Source organism: Eleutherodactylus coqui, chromosome 7 (assembly GCF_035609145.1).
Source record: "Eleutherodactylus coqui strain aEleCoq1 chromosome 7, aEleCoq1.hap1, whole genome shotgun sequence".
Classification (NCBI taxonomy): Eukaryota; Metazoa; Chordata; class Amphibia; order Anura; family Eleutherodactylidae; genus Eleutherodactylus; species Eleutherodactylus coqui.
The window spans coordinates 4,016,230-4,036,502 of record NC_089843.1 but is presented as its reverse complement, the minus strand read 5'-3'; the positions used below and the strand labels follow the sequence as shown (position 1 = coordinate 4,036,502).

The window sequence follows — 20,273 nt, the reverse complement described above, 5'->3', positions numbered from 1 at the left end:
GTCTCACAGCAGGAACTCGTCATCTCACCCAGGATCCGTTATGGACATTAAGAAGCAGCCATCTTGGCAGCCCCAACCCTGGGCCTGCCCAACTACAACGAACCCTTCAGGCTCTACTGCAATGAGAATAATGGACACACAGCAGCACGGAGGGCACCAACGATCCGTAGCCTATTACTCCAGCAAGTTAGACCCCATCGTCTGACGATCACCTTCCTGTCTACGAGCAGTAGCGGCAGGTCTCCAGGATGTTGGACAAGTCAGCGGACCTAGTTCTGGATCATGAGATACAACTGTTAGCACCACATGATATCTCTGCCATTCTAACACAGGTTCTGCCCAAGTACTTGTCTGCAGCCCGTTGCCTGAGATTCCAATGTGCCCTCCTGATGCTTGCCAACGTCACCATCACCCGCTGTCAGACTTTGAATCCTGCTACTCTCTTACCGGAACGAGATGACACTGACCAAGTGACTCCAGAAGAATCTCACGACTGCGCCCCGCTCATGCAGATGGAAACTTCTGGTTTTGATTCCATCAAGGACACTCCACTACTTAGTCCCGATTTAACCTTGTTCGTTGATGGCTCCAGATATGCTGTAGATGGACAATTCCACACTGACTATGCGGTCACCACACAGACCCCTGTCCTTCATCAACAGTCATTACTTGCACACGTCTCAGCCCACCAAGCTGAAGTGCAGGCCCTTACACATGCCTGTACGCTGGCACAGGACAGCTAACATTTACACGGACTCGAGATATGTCTTGGCAGACCAAGCAACCAAAGATGCAGCCCTGCTGCCCCTCACACGGACAGTTCTGGCCACCTGCCAAGAAGAAGACGACATGTCACCGTCGCTAAATGTCTGACAGCATCTTCTTTTGTCTTTTCAGACACAAGTCTCTTCCCATGAAGTGTCGGGTTGGTAAGCAAAAGGAGCCACTTCAGATTGCAGTGACATGTGGACACTTCACGGGAAGCCTTGTCTTCCAAGAGCCTTGTTTCCAGTGCTAGCCTCCATAACACATGACCTCACGCATGCCTCTAAAATTGTAATGTGTGATCTTGTTTCCAGGTATTGGTCTGCGCCCGGTTTCTCTGTAGTTGCTGTCTCTTATACTCAGGGGTGTATGACTTGTGCACTGTCCAACCCAGGTAGGACTGTGAAAACCCCTTCTAAACACACTCCTAGGCCCTTGTACCCCTTCCAGAGGTTGCAGATTGACTACATACAACTTCCTTAAATCTGTCCTTGTATGTATTGCTCTCTTCTCTGGCTGGAGATTTACCCCGTTTCTGCGGCTAATGCCAAAAATACAGCCAAAAAGCTTCTTTCTGAAGTGGTCTGTAGGTTTGGTGTCCCAGAAACCATTGAGTGACCGTGGGGCTCCCTTTAGTGAGATGGCAGGGATGTTAGGCATAGAACAGGCATTCCACACACCCTACCATCCTCAAACCAGTGGGGCAGTAGAGAGGCTGAATGGGACTAGATAAAACATTGTGAAAGCAATGACCGATTTGAATAGACCTCGGCCTGAGTGTCTTCCCTTGTCTCTCTTGTCAATAAGACACACGCCCACCAAACAGACAGGTCTCAGTCCTTATGACATTCTGTTTGGCCCCTTGTCTAGGCCTATACTTTCCTCAGCTATTACAGGTTCAATGTGAACATATGTTACCTCCATTGCAGGATGTCTGGTGGATTTAAGGTGATAGTAGGATGCGTGCGACCCTGCCCAGATTATGGAAAGGTAAGTGCGCACCTACAAAGGTGCTCCTCCCCTTTCAGCTGTTCACAGCTGGGTGGACAGGACACACAATCACCCCCCCCCCCCCCCCCACCAGGACATAGACAATCTCTGCCTGGACTGCCATGTAATCTACCAAGTGGATCATGTAATGCAGAGATTTGTAACGACCCCAGAGATGCCATACAAGGACTAGAGGAACAACTAGGCCCAACATCCTCTATGGCCTTCCAGAACCTTCTTGCTCTGGACATGTTCCTAGCAGAGAAAGGAGGAGTCTGCAAGATGATTGGGGATTCATGCTGCACCCACATCCCCAACAACACGGCTCCGGGGGGATCAGTGACTAAAGCTTTGCACGGACTACTAAGTCTATCTATTGTTATTGGTGTTTATGATGCATTTCCATCACGGTTGGAGGACATTTGTGGACAATGGAGTGCTTGGGTCACGTCTCTTCTTACCACTTTGACTATTATAGTAATTGCTTTTGTAGTAGTAGGTTGTTGTGTAGTATCTTGTATACGCCGCATATTGGCCAAATCTGCTGAGAAGGTGATACCCACTATGATGGCACAGAATGGTATGTATGCCCAGCTCTTATGTTTGGTATGTATGCCCAGCACAGAATGGTATGTATGCCCAGCTTTTATGTTTGGTATGTATGCCCAGCTCTTATGTTTGGTATGTATGCCCAGCACAGAATGGTATGTATGCCCAGCTCTTATGTTTGGTATGTATGCCCAGCTCTTATGTTCAGCCGGCTATGATCATTCTTGTATTGGTCAGAACAATAGTGAAATGTAATATAAAGGCTGGCAGACATCACTAGGATGGACTGAAGGACTTCAAATGTTTACTGTTGTTCTGGGACAAGATAAGAAACAAAAGGGGGAAATGTCATGGAATATAAAGGGTTAAGTTTCAGAATGCAGTAAGTGTATGTTTCTTACCTTGTATTGGATTATTGACCCTTAAATAGACTTAAAGGGGTTGTCTCGCAGCGAAAGCGTTTTTGTTTTTTTTTTAAATGGCCCCCTGCATTCTGCCCTGTGAAAAAGAAAGCATGTGTTAGTTTTTAACAAGCACATTGCACTTACCTGCATCAGCGTTCTGCAGCTTCTTCTTTTAAAGATGGCGCCGCGGGTCTTCTCCCACGGTGCACCGCGGGTCTTCTCCCACGGTGTACCGTGGAGTTTCTTCTTCTGTCTTCCGCGTTCGACTGCCGATACAGCCACCTCATTGGCTGATCGGCACCACGTGACGGAGGCGGAGCTACAATGACGATGTGGTGACCAGCTCTCCGGCACGAGCGGCCCCATTCACCAGGCAGAAGACCGCACAGCGCAAGCGCGTCTAAAAAAGCAAGAAGCCAGCGAAATTAGACGGAGCCATACAGAAGTGTATAACCCCACTTGCTTTCACGAGACAACCCCTTTAAACCTATGCTTTGTAGTGCCGGGAACTAGGATTGTAAGATAAGAAGTCAACAGACAAATTAAATAAGGCTGAGCTATGTTAACAGAGAAGACACACAACTATAGCAGAACTATTGTCTAATTCAACAGCAATATCCTGACTGCAGTAATTTCCATGTCTAGATGAGCCTTAAGAGCTTTGAGACTATTTGGTAGATGTCAATAAGCCTTATGATCAATCAGCTTTGTCACCTATGTAACACTAATCTTTGTACCAAGTAACTCTTGAATCCGCCGCCTTCTTCCTGTATAAGAGTTGGTAATGTTGATAATAAAGAAGAATTCATTGAGTTCTCATGGAGAAGTGTCTTGACATAACATGGAGTGATTTCATGTTATTGATGGATAATTGCTAGCAAATCTTCTCATCACGGGCTTCCATATCTACCAACTTGGCACCTGGCAACGAGGTCATCAGATCGGTACCTGTGTGGTCCAATAACACTCTCTACTGCCCCCAGAGGATGTACATGTATCACTCTCCACTGCCCCCTGGAGGATGTAAGTGTATCATTCTATACTGCCCCCTGGAGGATTTACGTGTATCACCCTCTACTGCCCCGGGACGATGTACGTGTATCACTCTCTACTGCCTCCCAGAGGATGTACGTGTATCACTCTCTACTGCCTCCCAGAGGATGTACGTGTATCACTCTCTACTGCCCCCAGAAGATGTACATGTACCACTCTCCACTGCCCCCTGGAGGATGTAAGTGTATCATTCTATACTGCCCCCTGGAGGATTTACGTGTATCACCCTCTACTGCCCCCGGGACGATGTATGTGTATCACTCTCTACTGCCTCCCAGAGGATGTACGTGTATCACTCTCTACTGCCTCCCAGAGGATGTACGTGTATCACTCTCTACTGCCTCCCAGAGGATGTACGTGTATCACCCTCTACTGCCCCCGGGACGATGTATGTGTATCACTCTCTACTGCCTCCCAGAGGATGTACGTGTATCACTCTCTACTGCCTCCCAGAGGATGTACGTGTATCACTCTCTACTGCCTCCCAGAGGATGTACGTGTATCACTCTCTACTGCCCCCGGGACGATGTACGTGTATCACTCTCTACTGCCCCCGGGACGATGTACGTGTATCACTCTCTACTGCCTCCCAGAGGATGTACATGTATCACTCTCTACTGCCTCCCAGAGGATGTACGTGTATCACTCTCTACTGCCCCCGGGACGATGTACGTGTATCACTCTCTACTGCCCCGGGACGATGTACGTGTATCACTTTCTACTGCCCCCAGAGGATGTACGTGTATCACTCTCCACTGCCCCCGGGATGATGTACCTGTATCACTCTCTACTGCCTCCCAGAGGATGTACGGGTATCACTCTCTACTGCCTCCCAGAGGATGTACGGGTATCACTCTCTACTGCCCCCGGGACGATGTACGTGTATCACTCTCTACTGCCTCCCAGAGGATGTACGTGTATCACTCTCTACTGCCCCCGCGACGATGTACGTGTATTACTCTCTACTGCCCCCGGGACAATGTACGTGTATCACTCTCTACTGCCTCCCAGAGGATGTAGTGTATCACTCTCTACTGCCTCCCAGAGGATGTACGTGTATTACTCTCTACTGCCTCCCAGAGGATGTACGTGTATTACTCTCTACTGCCTCCCAGAGGATGTACGTGTATCACTCTCTACTGCCTCCCAGAAGATGTACGTGTATCACTCTCTACTGCCTCCCAGAGGATGTACGTGTATCACTCTCTACTGCCTCCCAGGGGATGTACGTGTATCACTCTATACTGCCCCCGGAGGATATACGTGTAGCACTCTCTACTGTCCCCGGAGGATGTACGTGTATCACTCTCTACTGCCCCCGGGACGATGTACGTGTATCACTCTCTACTGCCTCCCAGAGGATGTACGTGTATCACTCTCTACTGCCCCCGCGACGATGTACGTGTATCACTCTCTACTGCCCCCGGGACGATGTACGTGTATCACTCTATACTGCCCCCGGAGGATATACGTGTAGCACTCTCTACTGTCCCCGGAGGATGTACGTGTAGCACTCTATACTGCTCTCCGGAGGATGTACTTGTATCACTATCTACTTCCCCCTGGAGGATGCACGTGTATCACTCTACTGCCCCGCCTCCTCAGCGGCGCACAGGTCTTGCCATCCCGCCTACTCAGCGGCGCACAGCTCTTTCTGCCCCGCCATCTTCAGCGGCGCACAGCTCTCTCCGCCCCGCCTCCTTAGCGACGCACAGCTCTCTCCGCCCCGCCTCCTTAGCGGCGCACAGCTCTCTCCGGACCGCCTCCTCAGCGGCGCACAGCTCTCTCCGCCCCGCCTCCTCAGCGGCGCACAGCTCTCTCCGCCCCGCCTCCTCAGCGGCACACAGCTCTCTCCGCCCCGCCTCCTCAGCGGCACACAGCTCTCTCCGCCCCGCCTCCTCAGCGGCGCACAGCTCTCTCCGCCCCTCCTCCTCAGCGGCGCACAGCTCTCTCCGCCCCTCCTCCTCAGCGGCGCACAGCTCTCTCCGCCTCCTCGGCGGCGCACAGCTCTCTCCGCCTCCTCGGCGGCGCACAGCTCTCTCCGCCTCCTCGGTGGCGCACAGCTCTCTTCGCCCTGCCTCCTCAGCGGCGCACAGCTCTCTTCGCCCTGCCTCCTCAGCGGCGCACAGCTCTCTCCGCCCCTCCTCCTCAGCGATGCACAGCTCTCTCCGCCCCTCCTCCTCAGCGGCGCACAGCTCTCTCCGCCCCGCCTCCTCAGTGGCGCACAGCTCTCTCCGCCCCTTCTCAGCGGCGCACAGCTCTCTCCGCCCCTCCTCCTCAGCGGCGCACAGCTCTCTCCGCCCCTCCTCCTCAGCGGCGCACAGCTCTCTCCGCCCCGCCTCCTCAGCGGCGCACAACTCTCTCCGCCCCTTCTCCTCAGTGGCGCACAGCTCTCTCCGCCCCTCCTCCTCAGGGGCGCACAGCTCTCTCCGCCCCTCCTGCTCAGCGGCGCACACCTCTCTCCGCCCCTTCTCCTCAGCGGTGCACAGCTCTCTCCGCCCCGCCTCCGCAGCGACGCACAGCTCTTCGCCCCTCCTCCTCAGCGACGCACAGCTCTCCGCCCCTCCTCCTCAGCGGCGCACAGCTATCTCCGCCCCGCCTCCTCAGCGGCGCACAGCTATCTCCGCCCCGCCTCCTCAGCGGCGCACAGCTATCTCCGCCCCGCCTCCTCAGCGGCGCACAGCTCTCTCCGCCCCGCCTCCTCAGCGGCGCACAGCTCTCTCCGCCCCGCCTCCTCAGCGGCACACAGCTCTCTCCGCCCCTCCTCCTCAGCGGCGCACAGCTCACCCCGCCTCCTCAGCGGCGCACAGCTCACCCCGCCTCCTCAGCGGCGCACAGCTCTCCGCCCCTCCTCCTCAGCGGCGCACAGCTCTCTCCGCCCCTCCTCCTCAGCGGCGCACAGCTCTCTCCGCCCCTCCTCCTCAGCGGCACACAGCTCTCTCCGCCCCTCCTCCTCAGCGGCGCACAGCTCTCTCCGCCCATCCTCCTCAGCGGCGCACAGCTCTCTCCGCCCCGTCTCCTCAGCGGCGCACAGCTCTCTCCGCCCCGCCTCCTCAGGGGCGCACAGCTCTCTCCGCCCCTCCTGCTCAGGGGCGCACAGCTCTCTCCGCCCCTCCTGCTCAGGGGCGCACAGCTCTCTCCGCCCCTCCTGCTCAGGGGCGCACAGCTCTCTCCGGCCCGCCTCCTCAGGGGCGCACAGCTCTCTCCGGCCCGCCTCCTCAGCGGCGCACAGCTCTCTCCGCCTCCTCAGCGGCGCACAGCTCTCTCCGCCCCTCCTCCTCAGCGGCGCACAGCTCTCTCCGCCCCTCCTCCTCAGCGGCGCACAGCTCTCTCCGCCCCCTCCTGCTCAGCGGCGCACAGCTCTCTCCGCCCCCTCCTGCTCAGCGGCGCACAGCTCTCTCCGCCCCCTCCTGCTCAGCGGCGCACAGCTCTCTCCACCCCTCCTCCTTAGCGGCGCACAGCTCTCTCCGTCCCCTCCTGCTCCTGCTCAGCGGCGCACAGCTCTCTCCGTCCCCTCCTCCTTAGCGGCGCACAGCTCTCTCCGCCCCGCCTCCTCGGCGCACAGCTCTCTCCGCCCCGCCTCCTTAGCGGCGCACAGCTCTCTCCGCCCCTCCTCCTTAGCGGCGCACAGCTCTCTCCGCCCTCCTCAGCGGCGCACAGCTCTCTCCGCCCCGCCTCCTTAGCGGCGCACAGCTCTCTCCGGACCGCCTCCTCAGCGGCGCACAGCTCTCTCCGCCTCCTCAGCGGCGCACAGCTCTCTCCGCCCCGACTCCTCAGCGGCGCACAGCTCTCTCCGCCCCTCCTCCTCAGCGGCGCACAGCTCTCTCCGCCCCTCCTGCTCAGCGGCGCACAGCTCTCTCCGCCCCCTCCTGCTCAGCGGCGCACAGCTCTCTCCGCCCCTCCTTCTCAGCGGCGCACAGCTCTCTCCACCCCTCCTCCTTAGCGGCGCACAGCTCTCTCCGTCCCCTCCTGCTCAGCGGCGCACAGCTCTCTCCGTCCCCTCCTGCTCAGCGGCGCACAGCTCTCTCCGCCCCTCCTTCTCAGCGGCGCACAGCTCTCTCCACCCCTCCTCCTTAGCGGCGCACAGCTCTCTCCGTCCCCTCCTCCTTAGCGGCGCACAGCTCTCTCCGTCCCCTCCTCCTTAGCGGCGCACAGCTCTCTCCGCCCTCCTCAGCGGCGCACAGCTCTCTCCGCCCTCCTCAGCGGCGCACAGCTCTCTCCGCCCCGCCTCCTTAGCGGCGCACAGCTCTCTCCGCCCCTCCTCCTTAGCGGCGCACAGCTCTCTCCGCCCCGCCTCCTCAGCGGCGCACAGCTCTCTCCGCCCCGCCTCCTCAGCGGCGCACAGCTCTCTCCGCCCCTCCTGCTCAGCGGCGCACAGCTCTCTCCGCCCCGCCTCCTCAGCGGCGCACAGCTCTCTCCGCCCCTCCTGCTCAGCGGCGCACAGCTCTCTCCGCCCCGCCTCCTCAGCGGAGTAATGCTTTCTTTGCCCTGCTCCATCATCAGTGCACGCATATATCTATTCTACACTCAAGTTCAGCACTATGGAGCAATTCCAGCAACCTCATTGATTCTGATTCAATCTGATTGGTTGTTTGGGTTCCCTGGTTCAACCTGATTGGTTGCTTGGGTTCCCTGATTCAACCTGATTGGTTGTTAATGCCGACTCGGTGCACAGCTCTCTCTCCGCCCCGCCTCTTCAGCGGCGAGCATATATCTATGTTGCTCCGCAGATGCACACCATTCGAGCGCCGTACAGCTTTCTTCGCCCCGCCCCTATCCGCGCGGCTCCTCTGGAATAGGCAGTGACGTCGGGTGTATAGGCGGAGCTTGCTGTATATGTCTTGACTGCGCCTCTCGGCTCTTTTGCTAACCAATCAGAAGTCAGGGGGTGGGAAAACCGGAAGTAGCGGGCAGAGGGAAGCATGGAGACTGCGATGTGAGCCGGAAGCATGGAGGAGGGTGAGTGATCCGTTAGCGGGTGTAAAGTGCCGGGACACCGGCAGATAGCAGAGGGGGCGGTTTTGAGCTACCCGGCAGTGGGCGGGAGAGGACTGACTTTTGTATATGGGTGCACACAGCTTTCATTGGATGTTGTTGATCACATGGCCAGCACTGTCTCCGCCCACTTTCCCCCATCAGTATATTAGGTCTTCTCGGCAGCTTCCTTCTCAGCTCCTCGTACGGAGGATGAATGTGAGAGGTTGTACGTCAGTGGGGGGCGCCACACCGTGATGGTATCCGCACCACGCCTCTGAGTACACACAACAGGGGGCTGCAAATCAACTCGGAGTGAAGGGGCCCTAGGCGGGGGGCCACAGCTATGGGGTGGGTGTCACCTGTTATGCTGGAACCAACGGGGGCAGCCGAGGCTGCCATCATGTGCCGTGTGCAGGCCCAGGTGTGAGCGCTCTTATGGCCCTGCCGGTCTGGTGTTACCCTGGCACCTCAATACAGCGGGGAGAGGTGGGAGTGCAGCGGCCCCGGGAAGGTCTCCTCCCTGTGGGGTATACTGCGGAACGCGTCCCCTCCCAGGCATGTCACCTGTGGGGTATACTACGGAAGGCGTCCCCTCCAATGCATGTCACCCATGGGGTATACTACGGAAGGCGTCCCCTCCAATGCATGTCACCCGTGGGGTATACTACGGAAGGCGTCCCCTCCAATGCATGTCACCCGTGGGGTATACTGCGGAACGCGTCCCCTCCCGGGCATGTGACCCGTGGGGTATACTACGGAACGCGTCCCCTCCCGGGCATGTCACCCGTGGGGTATACTACGGAACGCGTCCCCTCCAGGGCATGTCACCCGTGGGGTATACTACGGAACGCGTCCCCTCCAGGGCATGTCACCCGTGGGGTATACTACGGAACGCGTCCCCTCCAGGGCATGTCACCCGTGGGGTATACTACGGAACGCGTCCCCTCCAGGGCATGTCACCCGTGGGGTAAACTACGGAACGCGTCCCCTCCAGGGCATGTCACTCGTGGGGTATACTACGGAACGCGTCCCCTCCAGGGCATGTCACCCGTGGGGTATACTACGGAACGCGTCCCCTCCAGGGCATTTCACCCGTGGGGTATACTACGGAACACGTCCCCTCCAGGGCATGTCACCCGTGGGGTATACTACGGAACGCGTCCCCTCCATGGCATGTCACCCGTGGGGTATACTACGGAACGTGTCCCCTCCATGGCATCTGTGGGGTATACTACGGAACGTGTCCCCTCCACTGCATATCACCCGTGGGGTATACTACGGAACGTGTCCCCTCCAGGGCATGTCACCCGAGGGGCATACTGCGGAACGTGTCCCCTCCAGGGCATGTCACCCGAGGGGCATACTGCAAAACGTGTCCCCTCCAGTGCATGTCACCCGAGGGGCATACTGCGGAACGTGTCCCCTCCAGGGCATGTCACCCGAGGGGCATACTGCGGAACGTGTCCCCTCCAGGGCATGTCACCCGTGGGGAATACTGCGGAACGCGTCCCCTCCAGGGCATGTCACCCGTGGGGTATACTGCGGAACGCGTCCCCTCCAGGGCATGTCACCCGTGGGGTATACTGCGGAACGTGTCCCCTCCAGGGCATGTCACCCGTGGGGTATACTGCGGAACGTGTCCCCTCCAGGGCATGTCACCCGTGGGGTATACTGCGGAACGTGTCCCCTCCAGGGCATGTCACCCGAGGGGTATACTGCGGAACGTGTCCCCTCCAGGGCATGTCACCCGAGGGGTATACTGCGGAACGTGTCCCCTCCAGGGCATGTCACCCGAGGGGTATACTGCGGAACGCGTCCCCTCCAGGGCATGTCACCCGAGGGGTATACTGCGGAACGCGTCCCCTCCAGGGCATGTCACCCGTGGGGTATACTACGGAACGCGTCCCCTCCAGGGCATGTCACCCGTGGGGTATACTGCGGAACGCGTCCCCTCCAGGGCATGTCACCCGTGGGGTATACTGCGGAACGCGTCCCCTCCACTGCATATCACCCGTGGGGTATACTACGGAACGTGTCCCCTCCACGGCATGTCACCCGTGGGGTATACTGCGGAACGTGTCCCCTCCACGGCATGTCACCCGTGGGGTATACTGCGGAACGCGTCCCCTCCACGGCATGTCACCCGTGGGGTATACTGCGGAACGCGTCCCCTCCAGGGCATGTCACCCGTGGGGTATACTGCGGAACGCGTCCCCTCCAGGGCATGTCACCCGTGGGGTATACTGCGGAACGCGTCCCCTCCAGGGCATGTCACCCGTGGGGTATACTGCGGAACGTGTCCCCTCCACGGCATGTCACCCGTGGGGTATACTGCGGAACGGGTATACTGCGGAACGTGTCCCCTCCAGGGCATGTCACCCGTGGGGTATACTGCGGAACGTGTCCCCTCCAGGGCATGTCACCCGTGGGGTATACTGCGGAACGTGTCCCCTCCAGGGCATGTCACCCGTGGGGTATACTACGGAACGTGTCCCCTCCAGGGCATGTCACCCGTGGGGTATACTACGGAACGCGTCCCCTCCAGGGCATGTCACCCGTGGGGTATACTACGGAACGCGTCCCCTCCAGGGCATGTCACCCGTGGGGTATACTACGGAACGCGTCCCCTCCAGGGCATGTCACCCGTGGGGTATACTACGGAACGCGTCCCCTCCAGGGCATGTCACCCGTGGGGTATACTACGGAACGCGTCCCCTCCAGGGCATGTCACCCGTGGGGTATACTACGGAACGCGTCCCCTCCAGGGCATGTCACCCGTGGGGTATACTACGGAACGCGTCCCCTCCAGGGCATGTCACCCGTGGGGTATACTACGGAACGCGTCCCCTCCACTGCATATCACCCGTGGGGTATACTACGGAACGCGTCCCCTCCACTGCATATCACCCGTGGGGTATACTACGGAACGTGTCCCCTCCATGGCATGTCACCCGTGGGGTATACTGCGGAACGTGTCCCCTCCAGGGCATGTCACCCGTGGGGTATACTCCGGAACGTGTCCCCTCCATGGCATGTCACCCGTGGGGTATACTGCGGAACGTGTCCCCTCCAGGGCATGTCACCCGAGGGGTTTACTCCGGAACGTGTCCCCTCCAGGGCATGTCACCCGAGGGGTATACTCCGGAACGTGTCCCCTCCAGGGCATGTCACCCGAGGGGTATACTCCGGAACGTGTCCCCTCTAGGGCATGTCACCCGTGGGGTATACTGCGGAACGTGTCCTCACCACGGCATGTCACCCGTGGGGTATACTGCGGAACGCGTCCCCTCCAGGGCATGTCACCCGTGGGGTATACTGCGGAACGCGTCCCCTCCAGGGCATGTCACCCGTGGGGTATACTGCGGAACGTGTCCCCTCCACTGCATATCACCCGTGGGGTATACTACGGAACGTGTCCCCTCCACGGCATGTCACCCGTGGGGTATACTGCGGAACGTGTCCCCTCCACGGCATGTCACCCGTGGGGTATACTGCGGAACGCGTCCCCTCCAGGGCATGTCACCCGTGGGGTATACTGCAGAACGCGTCCCCTCCAGGGCATGTCACCCGTGGGGTATACTGCGGAACGCGTCCCCTCCACGGCATGTCACCCGTGGGGTATACTGCGGAACGGGTATACTGCGGAACGTGTCCCCTCCAGGGCATGTCACCCGTGGGGTATACTGCGGAACGTGTCCCCTCCAGGGCATGTCACCCGTGGGGTATACTGCGGAACGTGTCCCCTCCAGGGCATGTCACCCGTGGGGTATACTACGGAACGTGTCCCCTCCAGGGCATGTCACCCGTGGGGTATACTACGGAACGCGTCCCCTCCAGGGCATGTCACCCGTGGGGTATACTACGGAACGCGTCCCCTCCAGGGCATGTCACCCGTGGGGTATACTACGGAACGCGTCCCCTCCAGGGCATGTCACCCGTGGGGTATACTACGGAACGCGTCCCCTCCAGGGCATGTCACCCGTGGGGTATACTACGGAACGCGTCCCCTCCAGGGCATGTCACCCGTGGGGTATACTACGGAACGCGTCCCCTCCACTGCATATCACCCGTGGGGTATACTACGGAACGCGTCCCCTCCACTGCATATCACCCGTGGGGTATACTACGGAACGTGTCCCCTCCATGGCATGTCACCCGTGGGGTATACTACGGAACGTGTCCCCTCCATGGCATGTCACCCGTGGGGTATACTGCGGAACGTGTCCCCTCCAGGGCATGTCACCCGTGGGGTATACTCCGGAACGTGTCCCCTCCATGGCATGTCACCCGTGGGGTATACTGCGGAACGTGTCCCCTCCAGGGCATGTCACCCGAGGGGTATACTCCGGAACGTGTCCCCTCCAGGGCATGTCACCCGAGGGGTATACTCCGGAACGTGTCCCCTCCAGGGCATGTCACCCGTGGGGTATACTGCGGAACGTGTCCTCACCACGGCATGTCACCCGTGGGGTATACTGCGGAACGCGTCCCCTCCAGGGCATGTCACCCGTGGGGTATACTGCGGAACGCGTCCCCTCCAGGGCATGTCACCCGTGGGGTATACTGCGGAACGCGTCCCCTCCAGGGCATGTCACCCGTGGGGTATACTGCGGAACGTGTCCCCTCCACTGCATATCACCCGTGGGGTATACTGCGGAACGTGTCCTCACCACGGCATGTCACCCGTGGGGTATACTGCGGAACGCGTCCCCTCCAGGGCATGTCACCCGTGGGGTATACTGCGGAACGCGTCCCCTCCAGGGCATGTCACCCGTGGGGTATACTGCGGAACGCGTCCCCTCCAGGGCATGTCACCCGTGGGGTATACTGCGGAACGCGTCCCCTCCAGGGCATGTCACCCGTGGGGTATACTGCGGAACGCGTCCCCTCCAGGGCATGTCACCCGTGGGGTATACTGCGGAACGCGTCCCCTCCAGGGCATGTCACCCGTGGGGTATACTGCGGAACGCGTCCCCTCCAGGGCATGTCACCCGTGGGGTATACTGCAGAACGCGTCCCCTCCAGGGCATGTCACCCGTGGGGTATACTGCGGAACGTGTCCCCTCCACGGCATGTCACCCGTGGGGTATACTGCGGAACGTGTCCCCTCCACGGCATGTCACCCGTGGAGTATACTGCGGAACGCGTCCCCTCCAGGGCATGTCACCCGTGGGGTATACTGCGGAACGCGTCCCCTCCAGGGCATGTCACCCGTGGGGTATACTACGGAACGCGTCCCCTCCATGGCATGTCACCCGAGGGGCATACTACGGAACGCGTCCCCTCCAGGGCATGTCACCCGTGGGGTATACTACGGAACGTGTCGCCTTTATGGCATGTCACGCGTGGGGTATACTACGGAACGCGTCCCCTCCAGGGCATGTCACGCGTGGGGTATACTACGGAACGCGTCCCCTCCAGGGCATGTCACGCGTGGGGTATACTACGGAACGCGTCCCCTCCAGGGCATGTCACGCGTGGGGTATACTACGGAACGCGTCCCCTCCAGGGCATGTCACGCGTGGGGTATACTACGGAACGCGTCCCCTCCAGGGCATGTCACGCGTGGGGTATACTACGGAACGCGTCCCCTCCAGGGCATGTCACGCGTGGGGTATACTACGGAACGCGTCCCCTCCAGGGCATGTCACGCGTGGGGTATACTACGGAACGCGTCCCCTCCAGGGCATGTCACGCGTGGGGTATACTACGGAACGCGTCCCCTCCAGGGCATGTCACCCGTGGGGTATACTACGGAACGCGTCCCCTCCAGGGCATGTCACGCGTGGGGTATACTACGGAACGCGTCCCCTCCAGGGCATGTCACGCGTGGGGTATACTACGGAACGCGTCCCCTCCAGGGCATGTCACGCGTGGGGTATACTACGGAACGCGTCCCCTCCAGGGCATGTCACCCGTGGGGTATACTACGGAACGCGTCCCCTCCAGGGCATGTCACCCGTGGGGTATACTACGGAACGCGTCCCCTCCAGGGCATGTCACGCGTGGGGTATACTACGGAACGCGTCCCCTCCAGGGCATGTCACGCGTGGGGTATACTACGGAACGCGTCCCCTCCAGGGCATGTCACCCGTGGGGTATACTACGGAACGCGTCCCCTCCAGGGCATGTCACCCGTGGGGTATACTACGGAACGCGTCCCCTCCAGGGCATGTCACCCGTGGGGTATACTGCGGAACGTGTCCCCTCCAGGGCATGTCACCCGTGGGGTATACTGCGGAACGCGTCCCCTCCAGGGCATGTCACCCGTGAGGTATACTACGGAACGTGTCGCCTTTAGGGCATGTCACCCGTGGGGTATACTACGGAACGTGTCGCCTCCAGGGCATGTCACCCGTGGGGTATACTACGGAACGTGTCCCCTCCAGGGCATGTCACCCGTGGGGTATACTACGGAACGTGTCCCCTCCACTGCATATCACCCGTGGGGTATACTACGGAACACGTCCCCTCCAGGGCATGTCACCCGTGGGGTATACTACGGAACGTGTCGCCTTTATGGCATGTCACCCGTGGGGTATACTGCGGAACGTGTCCCCTCCATGGCATGTCACCCGTGGGGTATACTACGGAACGTGTCCCCTCCACTGCATATCACCCGTGGGGTATACTACGGAACGCGTCCCCTCCAGGGCATATCACCCGTGGGGGTATACTACGGAACGTGTCCCCTCCAGGGCATGTCACCCGTGGGGTATACTACGGAACGTGTCCCCTCCACTGCATATCACCCGTGGGGTATACTACGGAACGCGTCCCCTCCAGGGCATATCACCCGTGGGGGTATACTACGGAACGCGTCCCCTCCAGGGCATGTCACCCGTGGGGTATACTACGGAACGTGTCCCCTCCAGGGCATGTCACCCGTGGGGTATACTACGGAACGTGTCCCCTCCACTGCATATCACCCGTGGGGTATACTACGGAACGTGTCCCCTCCACTGCATATCACCCGTGGGGTATACTACGGAACGCGTCCCCTCCAGGGCATATCACCCGTGGGGGTATACTACGGAACGCGTCCCCTCCAGGGCATATCACCTGTGGGGTATACTACAGAACGCGTCCCCTCCCTGCTGTTTGATGTGTTGTATATAATACACTAGTACTCCGGCTGCCCTCCTGCAGGGGGCGCCATCACTGACCTCTCCTTATATTTCCTGTAGATTCGGATGACAGTTTTCCTGATGAGTATTATTACTATAATGACGATTATGAGGATGATGATAAGGACTGTGGCTTCTGGGACGGGATACCCAAGTCCGGGACCTACTGTGGCTTCCGCCCGTCCTTCCTTTACTCCCCAGATTATAATTTACCTACCTTCAATTATGTAACAAGCGAGGTGAGCGGGTGCAGTAATGCACAGTCTCTGGGAGGGTTACTGTGTGGTGGTGGTGGGGTGAGGCGGTGGAGGCCGGCTCAGTTAGGATGAAGAGGGGAGGGGGGGGGGGGCGGCTTAGTTGGGATGGGGGGGAGAAGGCGGAGGAGGCCGGCTCAGTGGGGATGACAGGGGTGGGGGGGATGAGACGGTGAGGGTCGGTTCAGTTAGGATGACTGGGGGGAAAGAGGCGGTGGAGGCCAGCTCAGCTGGGACGACTGGGGATGAAGGGGGGGGGGGGGGGGGATGAGGCGGTAAAGGCAAGTTCAGTTGGGTGGGAGAGTGGGATGGAGCTGTGGAGGCTTGGAGGTTGGCTCGGGGGGAATCAGGAGGTGGAGACCAGCTCAGTTGGGACGATGGCGTGGAGAAGGCGGAGGAGGCCGGCTCAGTGGGGATGACGGGGGTGGGGGGGATAGTATCCAAAGAGAAGGCCTGCAGCACACCAAGAGATGCAAAAAAAAGCGCAGAGGTCTTTAGAAAATATGCCAAGCCACTGATGGGACCATGGACCTCCAGTCCCCAGAACACAGTAGAGAAGGAAGAAGTGGCAGGGGGTGGGGGGGAGGAGACGGTGAGGGCCGGATCAGGGCAACGAGGTGGTGGAGGCCAGCTCAGTTGGGACGACTGGGGAAGGGGCCAGTTCAGTTGGGGAGGAGAGAGAGTAGGATGGGGCGATGGAGGCTGGCTCGGGGTGGGGGATGAGGCGGTGGAGGCCAGCTCAGTACCGATGGGGGATAGGGTGGTGAGTAGTTGAGTTGTCCTAAGGATGTGAATTTCTCCTTACAGCAGGCAGATAAGAATGCGGAAGAACTATTAAAAGAGGAGAAAAGGGAGAAGGAGAAGGCAGATAAGAAGAGGCTAAAGAAGAAGGTAATTGTAGATACCGCTGATACCTCCTGTATCCTCCTTATTTCTGAACTCTGGTATCTCCTCCCCCGGTGATATGCAGTAGTGGCAGCCACCTACCCACCATCAGGGCAGAAGGCCATATATCAGCCTAACAAGTGAACTGTTCTCTCTCAGTTCTGATAGTTTAGACAGCTGATCTACATGGTGATGATTGTTTGACCCAGACCTTAGCTAGCTTTGGTAACAAGCGATTTGAACTGTCTGCAGCTGCAGATTGAGCTTTAGGGGTATTGCTCCCTTTCTTAACCCCTTAACGACCCGCCCATAGTGTTTTTTACGTCCTCCCAATGTGGGCTTTATTCTCTGAGGACGTAAAAACATGCGTCCTACAGAGAATAAAGCCCCGTGGGCTCTGGACGTGACAGCTCCATGCTGTCGGTGCCCACAGGTAGCCGACAGCATGGAGTTGTCATCCCGGGCTGCGGGGGACCCCCCCCTCTCCCCCCCCCCCCCCCAGCAATGCGATCAATGCTATCCAATCGATCGCATAAAAGTTGGATCGGATCCCGGGTCCGGCACGCTGCTCCCAGCTCTCCCGATGCTCCGGGCCCCCGAAGCCGGTCTTCTGCGCATGCGAGCCATGCGGTATTACGTCAGCCGCTTGTGCAGAAGGACCGGCGGCCCGGGAGATTTAAAATCTCCTGGCTCCCAGATTCTGTAGGTAGCCGGGAGGCAGCAGATGTCAGCAGGGATTGCGGTGATCCAATGGATAACGGCGATTGCGGAAAAGTGAAGTAAAAAAAAGGATTGGATCCATGAGGGAAGGTGAAAATACTCACCCCACTTCCTGCATGTCCTTCGGGCAGTCTCCGGACCCTCCGCTGGCTTCTGCGCATGCGCCGATGCAGGGAGATATGACTGGGGACCGCTGTATGCGGTTCCCAGTCACATGATCACCGGTATCCATCGGATAACGGGGATCATATAAAGTTTAAAAAGTAAAAAAAAAAAGTTTAAAAAGTTAGTTTCATCTCCTTTTACGGATCGTATCCGTAAGGGGGGATGACCTTACGTACCCAAGGTCCCGGATTTGCTCCCTGGTGGGATGTTGATCCGTGGACCTTACCCCAGCTTTGGCGTACGGCCCGTCGCCAAAGTGACGGACGCATGCGCAAAAGCTGTGGATTGCCAGCGTAATTTAAAATCTCCCTGGTGTTGGCTACAAAACTGAGCCGAGAGCCTGGAGATGTCACGGGGGCCGCGGTGAGCGGTTACTGGTCACGTGATAAAGTAGCGATCTAACATTAGGCCGGTCACACATGACCGGAGAGGAATTACGGGTTCTGCATGCGCTTTATCAGCGGTAATCCACGGATCAATCACATGCATTGGATTACACGATTCCCCCCAATTAGCGGGTCGGAATTACGTAATCCACTCGCAGAAACAGAACACAGCATGTTATATTTTACCGCGGATATCCGTGACCCAGAGCCCATTGTGCTCTATGACCGCGGATATACTCGCAGCCCATATGCAAGCACATTGTGTACGGGCTGCGGGTACCCGGGTCATCTCTAAGCGACGGCACGGGAAATATATACAAAAAACGGTGTACTGCGCATGACCGCCCGTGTGAGTAGGCAGTTATGCGCAGTACATTATGCAGCCGTACGCAGGGTCACAGCTGGGCTCACAGCCGGGATCCGCTGACGGCCTCCACAAGAGGATTCTGCCTACGGCTGCGTGAGCCCGGCGTTATTCAGACCGCTACCTGTAATACGTAATTTACAAGAAGCCCCGGGAACGTTCGCCTTCCTGCAGTTCCAGGAGCAGCTTGTTGAGCGTCTGCTGTGTGAGACCGCCGCACCTCAGCGAGATTACGGAGACTCACGGAACGCCACTTTTTACACCCCATCCCATGTGCCCATCCCTACCAGCCTCCGTAATTACCCCTGTCTTTGGACATAAAACGCAGTTTATATTATTACTTTTATCTAATATTTAGGGAATGCCAAAAATGGTGTGTGTGTGTGTGTGGGGGGGGGGGGGATATTTTTAGGAAGTCAATTTTTTTTCTGTACAAGTGGGCAATGGGGCCTGGAATGTACTCAGTTCTGCCCTGGGGCGACCGTCTTCATTCCTTCGTACACTGTACAAAAAAAACAGTTTTTAAATTGATACAACTGCCAAAAAAATGAAAATCATAATTTTTTCCTTCTGCTTTGCTTAGATTCATTCAAAAACTGTGAAATCAAAAAAGTCATCGTACCCCTAGATAAATTCGTTAAGGGGTCTACTTTTCAAAATGGGGTCACTTGTGGGGGTTCTCCATCGTTTTGGTCACTCAATGGCTCTACAAGTGGGCAATGGGGCCTAGATCTCCTTCAAGCAAAATGTCTGTTCTGAAAGCCACCGGCTGCTCCTTTCATTTTGGGCCCCATTGTGCATCCAGACGTAAGATTAGGGCCACAATGGGTATGTTTCTGAGCACGAGACAAACAGGGGTATCCTTTTTGGGGTGCAAATCCTCATTTTCATGTGTATTATAGAAAAAAGTCCTGTCTTTAATGTTAACTTTGTACGTCTCCTAAATGGTTAAATGTGCGCCCAAAATAAAGTAAACGGGTGGAAATATTTATCTTAGTAAAAGTTTCTATATTATGTTTGCACATATTTGAGACATTGCAGTTGGAAATGTGAAAAAATGACACTTTTTTTCAAAATTTTCCCAATTTTGGTGCTTTTAATAAATAAACACAAATTCTATCGGTCTTTTTTTTCCGCCTAAATGAAGTACAACATGTGGCGAAAAAACAATGTCAGAATCGCTGGGATACGCAGAACCTTTACGGAGTTATGACATGTTAAAGTGACACATGGCAGATTTGCAAAATTTGGCCTGGTCATTAAGGCGCAAACAGGCCTGGCCACTAAGGGGTTAAGCACTGAGATCCTAGCTGGGATAGCCTGACAACTGTGTCACTATTCTAACGTCTATTGTGTGGCATCATCAAGCCACTCAGACCAACGTCAGGCCAGCTAGGGGTGGGCTACATTATTCTCACCTTGGACTAATTGTTTCCTATGGGGAGCTCCAAGTGTAACCAATGAGCATCACCCTATAGTATACCTCGGGGGGGAAAACAATCACGAGGTTCTAAATTCAATGTTTACCAACACTAAGATATGATGGGCACCAAATCAGCCAACAACTAACCATCCTAATGCTATAGGTCACACGTCTGTAGAATACGGAGAGACCTATGCACCATCTTTATATC

The 20,273-nt window shown here is 57.4% G+C and overlaps 2 protein-coding genes across 2 annotated transcripts; one reads left to right on the top strand and one right to left on the bottom strand.

Annotated features, from left to right (window-relative positions):
- Positions 1-808: 808 nt before the first annotated feature.
- LOC136573263 (NAD(+) hydrolase ApTIR-like) lies at positions 809-8,685 on the bottom strand. The gene is made up of 4 exons (XM_066574559.1): positions 8,500-8,685; positions 6,598-6,843; positions 6,117-6,229; positions 809-830 (listed from the first exon to the last, which is right to left on the bottom strand). Exons 1-4 carry the CDS (start codon positions 8,683-8,685, stop codon positions 809-811), a joined length of 567 nt encoding a protein of 188 aa, XP_066430656.1.
- On the top strand, positions 8,493-17,097 carry TTC31 (tetratricopeptide repeat domain 31). Its single transcript, XM_066574569.1, has 3 exons — positions 8,493-8,720; positions 15,926-16,104; positions 16,927-17,097. Exons 1-3 carry the CDS (start codon positions 8,711-8,713, stop codon positions 17,080-17,082), a joined length of 345 nt encoding a protein of 114 aa, XP_066430666.1. The 5' UTR covers positions 8,493-8,710; the 3' UTR covers positions 17,083-17,097.
- Positions 17,098-20,273: the final 3,176 nt, after the last annotated feature.